Below are 15,266 nucleotides of genomic sequence, written 5' to 3' on the forward strand. Positions count from 1 at the left end.
ACCAATGTTTTTACTTTTTTTATTCATTTTTACTAATCCTGTTGTTGCTGAATTTGTGTGTGTGTGTGTGTGTGTGTGTGTGTGTGTGTGTGTGTGTGTGTGTGTGTGTGTGTGTGGGAGTACTGTGTGACGGGATGTTTGCATTGTAGTGTTTGCTTTTAGGCTAAATGCTGGCACTATGTAAGATTAATTCCATTGTTGCTTGTTTTGTGTTTGTATTTGTGTTAATATGTCATTAGTCCAAACCTCATGTTCTGTTTGGGGTCTCAGAGACCCTAAGGCCATTTTGTTATCTTGAAGTAATACTTAAAGGTAGGATAGGCAATTTGTTTTATAAACACTTTTTGTTATACAGGTTGAAACTCTCTTTACACCCTGATAACAATCAATAATAGAAGTGGTTTAAATATTAAAACATGTACATATATCATCTGTGTAAGTCTTAGGACTTATGGTATGGCATCAAACCATCATACCGAGGAGGTATGGAAATACATATATTGACAGGCCTGTCAATATATGTATTTCCATACCTCCGCGCACCCTGCTCGTGCAGACATCACACATCATCATCATGTGTAGACACAGAGTGCCAAAAACAAACAGCAGCTGCCTTTTACAGTTCCTGAACCAAAACAAAGAGTTTATGCTGCATTCATGGCATGTCGTAACCGTAATTACGAGATGGTAACATGTGACTTTTTACCCGGAGATGTTCATGTCCTCAGACTCTGATTTATGCGTTTCTACAGTATGGCAACACTAAATGAATCTGCAGCAGTCAGGTGGTACAACTAAGAGTTTTGTATGTTGTTTACATTCATTATTATTGTAATGTTATGTGCTTTGAGACATGAGGTAATTTAACGCCGTCTCTCGTGACGCTTTGCAGACTCTGCTGTGTGCGTTCATGTGTTTTGAAGGAGTTGTGTCTTTGGAGACGCTCTGAAGGGAGGGTGGGATCTCATGTTTTCTAAGCTTACTTGCTAATGCTAGCCGCTTGAAACTGCCTACCCTACCTTTAACAGTAGGGTGTTAGATTAATACTTCATGACTTTTCTAATGAGAGCTTATTATAAAGAGAATTTGAACTTGCCTCATAACACACTTAAAACATCTTTGATAAAAAATGTTGCATTACTTATGTTTAGGGTTTTAGAGATCTCATATATGATACTTATATAATAAATAATTCAATGTCTTTTCACATGATAAGATACTCTAACTGGTGCACAGTATACTGTAGAAATACACTTCTGTCCGTTGTTTATTGTCATTTCATTAGTTGTATTTTTCTACATACATGTGTTTTACCAAAGTCAAATTGACCACAAATAATGTTACTACAATGTATACTAGTCACATTTCTGAAAAATTCATGCCTGCTTTGTGGTAAAGCAGAGAAGCATCTAGGCATGGGTAGATCATTCCTGAAGTATCAATATTTTCAATATGTTGTAGCTAGAGAATATTTAGCATGAAAATCAATGCTTTGAAGTGAAAAAATTAATTGTGTTTGCCAATGGTTGTTTAAGATTGGAGCCATTTATCTTAACACACAGAAATGCTGAAAGACATAAGCACAGACATCATCTGGAGCTATTTCACATTAAATAAAGATGAAGCTAAATGTGAAACTATAATAAAAATGTGATATTATAATGGGTTTTTGGAGAGAAAAAAATTACAAGATTGAACAGTTCTATAATTGTTGTTAATGATAAACTAAAACAGAAGCAGTTTAGACCCCTTAAATGATAAAGGATGGATGTCAAATATAATGTTAAATGGCTATAATTACCCTTTTTATCCTCAAAAGTTGCTAATATTTTCCATTTAATATCTGCATTATTGGCCTTGTAGTACTTGATATCAGGTCACACTGAAAATAAGGGATATTGCCCATCTCTAAAGGCTACAGTAATAAAAACTGTCTTCTGGGTTTTGATTAGGTCAGTGGAACTTATTTGACATGAAAATAGGATGTTAAAGAACATTAGGGATAAGACAACAATAATTTGACAAGAATAACTGTGAATAATAATAACTAATGAGTAACAAATCACAGATTTTGCACTTTTTGGGTTTAAATAGGACAAATAAATCGTCTCGGTTACTGATGTAACCCTCGTTCCCTGAAGGAGGGAACGGGAGACGTAACGTCGACGTGACGACGTAATTGGGATCACTTCAGGGAGCCCTATCAACTTCGAGTGTCTACAGAACGAGCCAATGAAAGTTGGCGTGCGTGAATCGCGTCACGCGCCCCCGCCCCGCCGCGCGGGTATAAACAGGAAGCGGGCGCACGCACACATTGTTTTTCGCTGAGGAGCCGAGATTTGTGACGGCCATGCAGCGATGGTCAGCAACGGTGGCGACGGGACGTTACGTCTCCCGTTCCCTCCTTCAGGGAACGAGGGTTACATCAGTAACCGAGACGTTCCCTTTCAGTCGCTCACGTTCGACGTAACGTCGACGTGACGACGTAATTGGGATCCCATGGAAAACGCCACGGTTGCTGCCACATCCAGCGCCCTACGCAAGACTCTCAGACCCCCAACTGCTGGGGCGGAAGACCTGCGTAGAGGGAGTTCAACTGCTGTTCCATTCTACCTCACACAGTGAAACTCTCGGATAACACTGGGAAAGCGTACCTTTCCAGGGGAAAGGACGCCGCGGAGCCACATCCTGCCCGAAGGGAGGTAACATGTGGAGAATACACCTATGGACTGGCCGAAGGGGCAGTGCGACATATGGAATGTCACTGGGGTGGCTCCACCCGAAGGGGGAGACACACCGTACAGTGACGGCAGAGCAGACTCTGCCAAGGGAAGACACGGGCTCACCGCAGGGAGCTGGTCGTGGAAGAATACACATATGGGATCGCCGCAGGGATCACCACATATGGAACCCAGCCTAGCACAAGTTACACAAGAATACGAGCACTAGGCCTGGCGTCGGACGCTCCGCAACGTCCGACTGCCGAAGGGGTGCGGAGGAACTCACAGGGTTCGCCAATGGGGAACTTGACTGGAGTAAAAAGCGCACGTATCCGTTCCTAGGAAGGGAGTGGCGCAGCAAGCCGACACTAGAGCGGGAACTTCGGTGTTACCGGCTAGTAGAAGCGAGCACACAGGAAGAAACCGGCTCAACACGTAAGCTATAGAACCTAGCGAACGTGTTAGGTGTCGCCCAGCCCGCAGCTCTACAGATGTCTGTCAGCGAGGCGCCGTGAGCCAGCGCCCAGGAAGAAGCGACACTCCTAGTGGAGTGGGCTTTCAACCCAGGCGGGCAGGGCACGCCTTGGGCTTCGTAAGCCAAGGCGATGGCATCCACTATCCAGTGGGCCATCTTCTGCTTGGAGACAGCCTTCCCTTTCTGCTGGCCTCCGTAACAGACGAAGAGCTGATCTGAGGTCCTGAGGCTTTGCGTTCTGTCCACGTACAGACGCAGAGCGCGAACGGGACAGAGAAAAGCCAGGGCTGGGTCTGCCTCCTCCGAAGGCAGCGCTTGCAGGTTCACTACCTGGTCCCGGAAGGGAGTGGTAGGAACCTTGGGCACGTATCCGGGCCGGGGTCTCAGGATGACGTGAGAGTTATCCGGGCCGAATTCTAGGCACGATTCGTCGACCGAAAATGCATGCAGGTCCCCTACCCTCTTGATAGAGGCCAATGCAACCAGGAGTACTGTCTTACAGGACAGAATTTTTAACTCAGCTGATTGCAGAGGCTCAAAGGGTGGTCTCTGAAGTGCCGAAAGGACCAGAGACAAGTCCCAAGAGGGTATAGAGAGTGGGCGAGGAGGATTCAGTCTCCTCGCTCCCCTCAGGAACCTGACGATCAGGTCATGCTTTCCCAAAGACTTACCATCAACAGCATCGTGATGTGCGGCAATAGCGGCAACATACACTTTAAGGGTGGAGGGAGACAGCCTTCGCTCCAGCCCTTCTTGCAGGAAGGAAAGCACGGCTCTGATCGAGCAAGATCGGGGGTTCTCCTCATGAGAGGAGCACCAGTCAACGAACAGGTTCCACTTCAATGCATAGAGGCGCCTCGTAGAGGGGGCTCTAGCGGAAGTGATGGTGTCAACTACCGCAGGGGGTAGGTCACTTAGAACCTCCGCGTCCCGTCCAGGGACCAGACATGGAGTTTCCAGAGGTCTGGACGCGGGTGCCATAGGGTGCCCCGTCTCTGAGAGAGCAGGTCCTCTCTCAGAGGGATGGGCCAGGGAGGGGCTGTCGCGAGGAGCACTAGTTCCGGGAACCAGGTCCGGTTGGGCCAATACGGCGCAACTAACAAGACCTGCTCCTCGTCCTCCCTGACTTTGCACAAGGTCTGTGCAAGAAGGCTCACTGGGGGAAACGCATACTTGCGAAGGCCCCGGGGCCAGCTGTGTGCCAGAGCATCCGTGCCGAGGGTCCCCTCGGTCAGAGAATAGAACAACTGGCAATGAGACGTGTCCGGGGCGGCAAACAGATCTACCTGAGCGGTCCCGAAGCGCCTGAAAATCAGCTGGACCACCTGGGGATGGAGTCGCCATTCTCCCGGTAGCACCTGCTGCCGTGAGAGCTCGTCGGCTGCACGGTTGAGCAGGCCCGGAATGTAAACGGCACGAAGCGACCTCAGACGCTTCTGACTCCAGAGGAGGAGATGGCGGGCGAGTTGTGACATGCGGCGGGAGCGTAGACCACCTTGGCGGTTGATGTACGCAACGGTCGCAGTGCTGTCCGTACGGACCAGTACATGCTTGCCTAGTAGCAGCGTTTTGAAACGGCTCAATGCAAGACGTACTGCTAACAACTCGAGGCAGTTGATGTGCCAATGCAGTTGAGGCCCCGTCCACAGACCTGAAGCTGCATGCCCGTTGTACGTGGCCCCCCAGCCGGTGGTAGAGGCATCCGTGGAGACCACAGAGTGCCTGGACACTTGTTCCAGGGGAACACCTGCCCGCAGGAACGAAGGGTCCGACCACAAGCTGAGAGTTTGGCGACAGTGCGGAGTTACTTGGACCCGGCACGAGCCGCTCTGCCACGCCCATCTCGGGACTCGATCGTGGAGCCAGTGTTGGAGCGGCCTCATATGAAGCAATCCGAGCGGCGTAACCGCGGCTGCAGATGCCATATGCCCCAGGAGCCTCTGAAACAGTTTCAGTGGTGCCGCTGTTCTGCGTTTGAGCGTGCTCACGCAGTTCAACACTGACTGGACACGGGCCTCGGTGAGGCGCGCTGTCATGCTGATCGAGTCCAACTCCATACCGAGAAAAGAGATCCTCTGCCCGGGGGTGAGTTTGCTCTTTTCCCAGTTGGCCCGAAGCCCTAGGTGGCTGAGGTGACTGAGCACCATGTCCCTGTGTTCGCACAACTGCTCTCTCGACTGGGCCAGAATAAGCCAGTCGTCGAGGTAGTTGAGGATGCGAACACCACGCTCGCACATGGGAGCAATGGCCGCCTCCGCGACTTTCGTGAAGACGCGGGGCGACAGGGCCAGCCCGAAGGGTAAGACCTTGTACTGATATGCCCGTCCCTCGAACGCAAAGCGGAGAAACGGTCTGTGTCGAGGGAGAATCGAGACATGAAAGTACGCGTCCTTCAGGTCGATCGCTGCAAACCAATCTTGGGGACGGATGCATTTGAAAATGCGTTTCTGCGTAAGCATCTTGAACGGTAGCCTGTGAAGGGACCGGTTCAGGACGCGCAGGTCCAAGATTGGTCGTAACCCACCACCTTTCTTGGGTACAATGAAGTACGGGCTGTAGAAGCCGGTCTTCATATCGGCTGGAGGGACCGGCTCGATCGCATCCTTCGCCAGTAGGACTGCGATCTCTGACCTGAGCACCGGGGCATTGTCCGCCAAAACACGGGTGAACAGAATGCCCTTGAACGCAGGGGGGCGCCGGGCGAACTGAATCGCATAGCCGAGTCTGATGGTACGGATGAGCCAGCGAGACGGGCTGGGAAGCATTAACCAGGCTCCCAGAGACCGAGCAAGCGGGACCAACGGCACCACAGACGTACCCGGGGTGGGGCAGCACGGCGGAATGCAGGGACCCGACTCGGACAGCACAGCGGCCCGAAGTGGGGTCTGAGTGTGTGGTGCAGCACATACCTGCTTCCGTCGAAGGGCAGAGTGAGTGTGCGGAGGCGTCAGTGCGTCCAGTACACAGCCACTGCTGCCTGCTGGCGATGAAAGAGGGGCTCGGGAGTGACAAGGCATGGCGGCGTCGTCGACTGCCAAGCGCGCCCTCTTGGGGCCCGGAGGTTTCAGAAATTGCTCTTTTATTGAAATTGTGGGTACCACTGACCCATGGGTCAGTGGCGGAACAAAAAGAAAAGGAAACAAAAGATTCTCCGCCCGGCCCTCCACCGGGGGAAGGAGTGGCGCCTTCGCCATCTCCTGAAGAGCAACTTGATCCACCTCTGGGCCGCCCGTCTCAGGGTCGTTTGCACCGTCGCTTGCCTCCTGGTTTGGCAGCGGCCTGGACGGGCGGGGTCGGCTTCCTGCGGCTTGCTCCACGCTGAGGCCTGGATGATGGCTGCTGCTGCTGGGGCTTAGCGGGAGCGGAGGATGCCGCAGAAGGCCGACCACGGCGACGAGTAGACGGAGGGTCTGCGGCCGGCGGACGGGTGGGAGCAGCAGGGGTCCGCCGGGGCAGGATGTGCCGGATGGCCTCCGTCTGCTTCTGTGCGGCCGAGAACTGTTGGGCAAAGCTCTCGACCGCGTCGCCGAACAACCCAACCTGGGAAAGAGGGGCATCCAGGAACCGATATTTATCGGTGTCCCTCATATCCGCCAGGTTGAGCCAAAGGTGGCGTTCCTGGACCACCAGAGTGGACATCGCCTGACCAACCGAACGTGCGGTTTCCTTCGTCGCCCGGAGGGCGAGGTCGGTTGCCACACGGAGCTCCCGGAGGAGCTCTGGGTCAGAACCACCCTCGTTCATGTCCATGAGCGCCTGGGCCTGGTGGACCTGCAAGAGCGCCATGGCATGGAGGGCGGAAGCAGCCTGTCCACAGGCCTTATAAGCCTTCGCCGTTAGACCGGACGAAAACTTACAGGCCTTGGACGGGAGGCGTGGATTACCCCGCCAAGAGGAAGCGGACGCCGGACACAGCTGCATCGCGACGGCCCGCTCCACTGGGGGGATATCCACATACCCCTTAGCTGCCCCGCCGTCGAGGGTGGCGAGGGGTGAGGAGCCACTAGAACGGCTTCGGGCACTATACGGTGCCTTCCACGTCCTAGAAAGCTCCTCATGCACTTCCGGAAAGAAAGGTACCGGGGCGGCGCACTGAGAACCAGCACGGCCCGCCCCGAGAAACCAATCGTCCAACCGAGAAGGTTCGGGACGTGGTGGAGGATTCCACGCAAGCCCGACCTTCTCGGCGGCCCGGGAAAGCATAGCAGTCCATTCTGGATCCGGCTCGGACAACGCTACACACCCCGAGGGGGGCAACGCAGCCGAGTCGTCATTTCCAGAGGACAGCTCCCCCTCCGATGCTGCGATCGACATCTGATCGTCAGCTGGAGCCCCAAAGGAAACGGTTGGCCGTTCCGGAGAAGGACCAAGACGTTCACTAAGGGGCCCCAATGGCGGCAGCGCTTGTGAGGCGTGAGGGGCCCGCGGAGGATGACTCGACGGGGAAGCCCTCACGGTAATCCTCAGATCACCCTGGTCATGCACTGAAGTAGGTCTATTCTGCGGGGCAGAATAGACACTAGATCGGGGCATAGGCGAGGGGACTGCACCTCCCTTGAGGTAAGCGAGTCTCGATCTAAGCGCTGCGATAGTCATATTCCCGCAATGGGAACATGAACTATCCACAAAAGCTGCCTCAGCGTGTTGAATGCCCAAACACGAGAGGCAACTGCTGTGGCCATCTGCTGGCGCCAGGGAACGACGGCATCCAGAAACACACAAGCGGAATGACATCTTGAAAAAGACGCAGGGTCACGCTTGTGTTGCTCTTTTAGTAAACAAAAAAAAAGGTTGAAAAAAAAAAGAAATACTCTCTCAGTGCTGAGGCACCCAGGGGTAGCCGCGGTGTGATTAACACACAAGGAAACGCCCACCGAACCGACACACACACACACAAACACAGAACAATAGTGCTGTGAAAACAGCAGTTTGTGAGCTGCAATGCTCGCGGCCACCGCTGATCGCGCCGTCACACCAACACTGTAAGCAGAGAGTAGATCTCCTTTGAGTCTTCAAGGGCTGATCTCTTTGTAGACAGAAGTCTCACGAAAGCTCGGCTCCGAAGTGAAAGACAATGTGTGCGTGCGCCCGCTTCCTGTTTATACCCGCGCGCCGGGGCGGGGGCGCGTGACGCGATTCACGCACGCCAACTTTCATTGGCTCGTTCTGTAGACACTCGAAGTTGATAGGGCTCCCTGAAGTGATCCCAATTACGTCGTCACGTCGACGTTACGTCGAACGTGAGCGACTGAAAGGGAACTTAACATTCTAGGATTTTTTTTTCATTGAAAGACAAATCTTCAAATATCTGAACGTGTGTGTGTGTGTGTGTGTGTGTGTGTGTGTGTGTGTGTGTGTGTGTGTGTGTGTATTCAGGTGAATGGGCAGTTCTGCAGTAAACAGAAAGCGGAGGAGATTCTGAACATGACTGGCCAACAAGTGGAGATCTCTCTTCTGCGAAAAGGCTCACCATCTGAAACGCAAACAACCCCCACCATGTCCGCAATCTCCCAGAGACCCTTAACCCCTCTGGGTCTTGATCCCCCACCACTGCCTCCATGTCTAGTTGAGCCAAAGCCAGTTCTGGCCCTAGGGAAAGTTTTCTATACTGAACGCCGGGACCTCAACTTCAACAGAGAGTGCTGTTAGTGAAACTCTTGTCACTTCGGTTTATTTACACTCATTCACACTGTGTTTGATTCATGAGTTCTGTTCACTCTCTGTGTGAAGTCTCAGTAACTTTGTGGCCCTGATTTGATTCTAATAACAGCTTCTGTTTCTGTTTGTTCTTTCTATGACCTCAGTTGAGTCGAGGCAAGCCTGTTATTTTAAGTCCAATATGGAGAAAAGAAACCACTGGTCCTCATGTAAGAACTGAACACATTGTGTATTATAGGTTATTTAAATTTTAATGTCTATGGACTAATTGATTAACACTCATTTTGACTCGTACCTCAGGTTTGTTAGTACACTGGTAAAACATATACTATAATTTACTGAAATATTTGCTATTTAAGCATTGCTTGCAAAAAAAAAAAAAAGAATAATTTTGGCTAGGCATCTTTAATAGTGTCTAACAAGTAACAGATAAATGCTTTTACTTTAAAACACTGTTGTTTAATTGAATGAATTTGACAAAGAAGGCATGACAAGCATTTTGTCCATGTTAAACCTAAAGTTAAACCTTAAAAGATAAACATATATTTATTGTGATATCCTAACTGTGCACCATTATATTGTTAGCATTTTATTTATTTTGATTTTTTTTGTTGCAAAAAAGAAGTACTGTCCATGGACATTGAGCTGTAAATAACCCAGAATGTTCTTTAAAGTTTTTTTTTGTTTGTTTTTTTTGGTTTGCATGCATTGTTTTTCCAAATTTGTAGTCTGTTCTCCACAGTCATTTATTAATTTGCTGTGTGACACTTTGAAATTTTGTTTCAGTTTGTATATTGTCTGATGAAGAGGAGAAAACACTGAAGGAGAAGTGGCAAAGCAAACTGGGTCCTCAGTACGAAGTGATGGTGCGTCTCATTTGTATTCTCTCCTGTTTAGCTGACAGTTATTTTCCACAGCTAAGATTTGTGAGTGTGTCTCCGCATATATTTATGTTCATTGTGTGCTTATGTAGTATATGCCTTTTTGTTTTGTTTTCCATCCATCTATCCATCCATCCTTCCATCCATCTGTTAATGTGTTACTGTATTTACATTGTATCATGTATGTGTGCAGGTGGCCCTGGTACAGAAATTCATTGAGAGCGGTGGTCTTGGTTTGAGTTTGGAGGCTAAGGAAGGTCACCACTATATCTGCTCTATATTGCCAGAGGGTCCGATGGGACTGACAGGAGTCATGCGGCCTGGAGACGAACTGATAGAGGTTCACTTGATATTATGATTAAAAGGGAATGTCCATGTAGTTATGTAGTATATTTCACATATGTTTACCCATACAAACACTATAGAATTTATATACCTGAAAAAATTAGCTTATGTATATTTGGTTATACTTCAAAGTCAAACAAGCATTACACACAGATAATACTGTTGTTTATAGATTACGCTGTTGTAATCCCTTATCATAAACCCTGCTAACACATGCATGCATAATAACCAAAAAAGCTCATCTTCCTTTCTGCATTCTGTTTTTATGCATAGCACTTTATTCAATGCTGACTGCACATGAATATCAATCATCACAGCTGCTTAAAAATAGCCCTTCCTGTCAGTAGAAAAGCCCAGAGGATCAGTTCAGCAGAATAAGCGAGTTGGTGTGTTTGTTCTTTCTGTAGGTGAACGGGTTCTCTCTGATTGGTGAGACACACAAGGAAGTTGTGTGCTTGCTGAAGGAACTTCCTGTGAATGTTTGTGTGGTTTGCAGTCGTCTCATCCCACCCACAGTCAGTGAGGAAGACGATGATGATGGTGATGATGTACAACTCACCCTCAAGGAGCTGCTAGCAGAATTTAATGAAAAGGTTTGCTGTGTGTGTTTGTGCATCATGATATTTAAAAGAAAAATGTATATGCTTGTGCAACTTATTTCTCTTGTTAAAAAGAGTAAGAGTAAAATCTTAATTGTAAAGTGCGCTTATAGTGTACTTCAAATCTTAAAAGTACATTTCAAAAAAACTGTTCTTGCAGATTAAAGACCATTTAAGAGAGTACACTTTCGTGACTATGTTTCTTAACACACTTAAGTACACTTTTAAAAAGTGCACTTAATGTCAAATTAAAAGTTTTTCTTTAAAGTATGTTTTAAATCATGTTCTGATAATCTTTTGACACTTATTAAAGCACATTTAAAGTTCTTTTAAAGTTTTTCTTCTGTGGAACACACAAGGACAAACGAAGTCTGAAAACATTTACTGGGTATTCTTCTTTTATGAGGAATTACAATGAATAGAGGCTGGAGCTTTGAAACTTCAAAAAGGACCAAAAAAAAGCACCATTAAAGTATCATACTTACTGAAAGCAGAATGCCTTGAATGGCCACTCAGAATCAAGTATTCTCAAGAAACATGACGGTATACAAAAAGATAAATTAAATATAAATTGATACCATTTTCCTTTTTCAAATGAGCAAACATGATTCCACATGTCTCATTGCAAAATAATACTGATTTGTCCACTTTTTCTCACAGGCCGAGCAGAACTCATTTGGGAGAACTCGTGAATGGAAGACAGAGGCTCCTGTGCTATCCCATAAGGCCATGTGGGAGAATGAGATTGAAGTCTATGACCTGCAGAAAGGCGATTCTGGCCTGGGATTCAGTATACTGGACTACCAGGTATGTGTGTGTGTTTATATGCCAGTACAACAATAACAAGAGAGCAGCAGAGTATGAGCTCCACATCACTTGGTTTGGAGAGTCCCAGTTGGTTTGAAATCCTTCAACAACATGGCAGCAGTGTCTCCGAATTTATTACTATTCTTCTCTTTCTCTCTTGCGCTGTCACTTTCTGAAACTCTCTCAGGACCCCATGAACCCAGGGCATACTGTGATAGTGATCCGCTCTCTTGTAGCAGGCGGTTTGGCAGAGAGAGATGGCCGCTTGTTGCCAGGCGACCGGTTGATGTTTGTGAACGGGACTGACTTGAGCCACTCAAGTCTAGCTCAGGCCGTTCATGTGCTGAAAAGAACTGCTTTGGGCACTGTACGCATTGGAGTTTCCAAACCCTTACTAGTAAGTATCTCCATTCACAAGCCAGACAGCAACAATCTCAACCCTGGGCAGTGTAGGAGAAACCTAGAATCCAAGATATTGTATGTCATCCAGATCATCATAGAATGTCAGGTAAAGTTTTATTAAGAAAATTCAATCTGACATGTATAATTTGCAGCATGATTGGCATATTCGTCAGTTATCTGTGACTAATGGCTTCTTTGATGCCTTATTAAACGAGTGTAAAGTATGAGTATAAAAGTATATTAAACTACAGTTTCTTCAACTACAAGCACTTTTAGGTTCAAGGAGTTGAACTTGAGGTTTATTATTTGGTGAATTATGTGGGGTTTTTTATATACTAATGATAACAAAAAGTAAAATAGACTTAAAGCATTTAAATATGTATTGTGTGAATTGTTTTTACACAAACTGTCTGTCCCTCAGTTGTGGAGCCAATTTTGCAATAATAAGTTTTACAATAATAATAGTATTATTATTATATAAGTTTAATCATATATAATAGTTATAAGTTACTGTACTTGTATGTAATGAAAAATCAAGTAAAATACTCTTACTAAAATAATTGTTTATTAAGATTAAAAATGTAAAAGATTAAGATTTTTTTTTATAAAATTACAGCCAGCAGCCATATCACCCTGTAGCCCAAGACTGGTTGCCCACTGAACCTAAGCAGGGTTGAGCCTGGTCAGTACCTGGATGGGAGACCTCCTGGGAAAACTAGGTTGCTGCTGGAAGAGGTGTAAGTGAGGCCAGTAGGGGGTGCTCAACCTGTGGTCTGTGTGGGTCCTAACGCCCCAGTAAAGTGTCGGGGACACTATACTGTCAAAGAACGCCGTCCTTCGGATGAGACGTTAAACCGAGGTCCTGACTCTGTGGTCATTCAAAATCCCAGGATGTCCTTCGGAAAAAGAGTAAGGTTTTAACCTCGGCATCCTGGCCAAATTTGCCCATTGGCCTCTGTCCATCATGGCCTCCTAATCATCCCCATATTGACTGATTGGCTCTATCACTCTGTCTCCTCTCCACCAATAAGCTGGTGTGTGGTGGGCGTTCTGGAGCAATATGGCTGCCGTCACATCATCCAGGTGGATGCTGCACATTGGTGGTGGTTGAGGAGATTCCCCCTTCCATATGTAAAAGCGCTTTGAGTACCTAGAAAAGTGCTATATAAATGTAACACATTATTATGACCGCCGCTAGCGTACCTAGCGAAAGCGGTCATATAGGGATTGTCAAAGTTTTTTTTTTTTTTTTTTTTTTTGTCATCTACTGAATTTTTCGTCAACGATACCAGGGACACCGAAACACCGGGGAACATGAAATTTGGTGGGCATGTAGCCCCACTAGACTTTTACGGAAAAATTTCGTTTGGTCCCCGGGGGCCACGCCCCCCCCCGCGCTGGGCTCCTCCAAACCCAAAAAATGCAGTTTTTCCTAAATAACTACCTGAACCGTGGCACCGAGGATGAAGAAATTTTTATGGTATGTTGGTCTTAAGGGCCCACATCAACCTAGCCCATAATCACTCATTTGTGATTTGCGCCCCTCCCATAAAAAATGAAAATGCATTATTATTCTGCTTTAATCGCCCCTATCTTCAGTTGAGATGTTCAGAACTGCACCATATTTCATGTGTATGATTAACTTGACATCCTCTGGGGGAATGCTAAGTTTCGTAGAATTTCATCCATGGGGGGGTATAAAATAAATTCATTTATGTGCACATTTAGTGACTGTACACTCATCGGCCTGTAGATGGTGGTGTTGAGCGAAGGGTTGCTGGTTTAGGATGATACTGTCACACACACACACATGCAGGAATACAAACAAACGCAAGCATGCACACACACTGACATCCACACGCACAGACACACACCCATACACACACATACAAATCCACATGCACAGACACACACACAAACAAACACACACGCGCACACACATGTACGCACGCATACATACACGCACAGACACACACACACACACACACACAGACACACACATACACAAACACACACACATACACACACACACAGACAGACATGCACATACTACTACTCTTTTTAGGTATATACATAAACACGCAATACAGCCAAATTGCTCCACGTCATTTATTTTTGTGGAAAGCCAGTGCAGGCCTGAGCGGCGGTCATATTTTGTACCGCCATGCGGTACATCTAGTTATTTGTTATTATTATAAAATGCTAGCTATGAAATTCGCAAGATAAAGCCCTTTTATTCTTATGTAATTTTCTTCATCATCACTTCCACCATAGAATGAATAATGATGGTAATTTGTGATTTGGTGGACATGACTTCAGGAAGTGACTTCATTCACCATTCATGTACTATTGGACATTGATAAGTTGTTTAATTTCTTAAAGATCCAAAGTTCCCACAGAAGAAGCACTCTATTTATGTACTGAACATTTTCTCATTTGTTTTAGAATGATATCACAGAGTTGCCTGTGTCATCTTGTATATATTCCAAGTCAGGTTACTGTTTTTGATCTGAGCTCTGGTATTATTAGTTTAGATCTACTTTAGTCTGATGGTGGTCTTTGTTTTTAGTCTCTCTTTTGTGAACCGGGTCTCAGTCACTGTGGCTCATGAGTCTCTGATTACTGGAATCTTTCAATAATTAATGTCTCTTGAATTCTAACACCAGCCTCCTAAAACAAGAGGTGCATTTGTGTTTATGTGTCCCGTGGCTCCGTAATCGGGTTTAGCTAGTCCTGGGGAAACGTATTTTCTGTTTCTTACTGGAGTTAAGAGTCTGCAGAGTGCATATGTGATTGTATCCAGGCAGAGAGTTGAGTGGAACAAGAGTTTTGAGTGGGAGATTTAATATGGCATTGTCATTGACAGGAAAATGACACCCAGGACACAGGAGCAGATGTAACAGGCAACTGCCACTCAGAACATAACAACCAGCACAGCAATTTGCAGGTGGGCTACATATTTGCTTTACCTGTTATAATACTAATGTGATCTGTTTCGTAACAGTTCTGTCGTGGCGTAACATCTGACCACCAGCTGCTTTTCACAATGACTCTTAACATTTGTTTTTCAAGTTTCAACATGGTATATTTGTTGGATGTTTAAAGCAAAGTCTAAAGTTTAGATTTCCCACTTCAAAATGATAGACTGTTGTGGTGTCCTACAGCCGTCGATTTTGTAAACATTGGTTGTTTTTAATTATTTGCACTTAAGCAGTTAGTAGGCCAAAGAGAAAGTTGTTTTTTTTCCACTGACCTAATTTAGTGTGGTCATTCTAGCTGCCAGGGTTTAACTGGGGAGGATATTTGTTGACAGGATTTGTGTGACATCATCTCTTATTCACATGATGGTTTTGGTTTACTCAAGAATGCAAGTGTGCAC

General features: G+C 46.7%; 1 protein-coding gene across 6 annotated transcripts in view; it reads left to right on the forward strand.

The window, feature by feature from the left end:
• Positions 1–15,266, forward strand: part of LOC309495037 (multiple PDZ domain protein) — a 73,925-nt gene that overhangs the window by 10,769 nt on the left and 47,890 nt on the right. For 5 of the 6 annotated variants that reach the window (XM_082164571.1, XM_082164570.1, XM_082164574.1 and 2 more), the window contains 8 exons: positions 8,572–8,839; positions 9,000–9,062; positions 9,640–9,719; positions 9,928–10,074; positions 10,487–10,672; positions 11,339–11,485; positions 11,673–11,882; positions 14,754–14,834. In XM_082164571.1, the coding sequence (XP_082020697.1) occupies positions 8,572–8,839; positions 9,000–9,062; positions 9,640–9,719; positions 9,928–10,074; positions 10,487–10,672; positions 11,339–11,485; positions 11,673–11,882; positions 14,754–14,834 (1,182 nt within the window). The remainder of the gene's footprint in view (positions 1–8,571; positions 8,840–8,999; positions 9,063–9,639; positions 9,720–9,927; positions 10,075–10,486; positions 10,673–11,338; positions 11,486–11,672; positions 11,883–14,753; positions 14,835–15,266) is intronic. The other variant, XM_082164573.1, reaches the window with a different exon arrangement.

Source organism: Leuciscus leuciscus (genome assembly GCF_965113295.1).
Source record: "Leuciscus leuciscus genome assembly, chromosome: 3".
Lineage (NCBI taxonomy): Eukaryota > Metazoa > Chordata > Actinopteri > Cypriniformes > Leuciscidae > Leuciscus > Leuciscus leuciscus.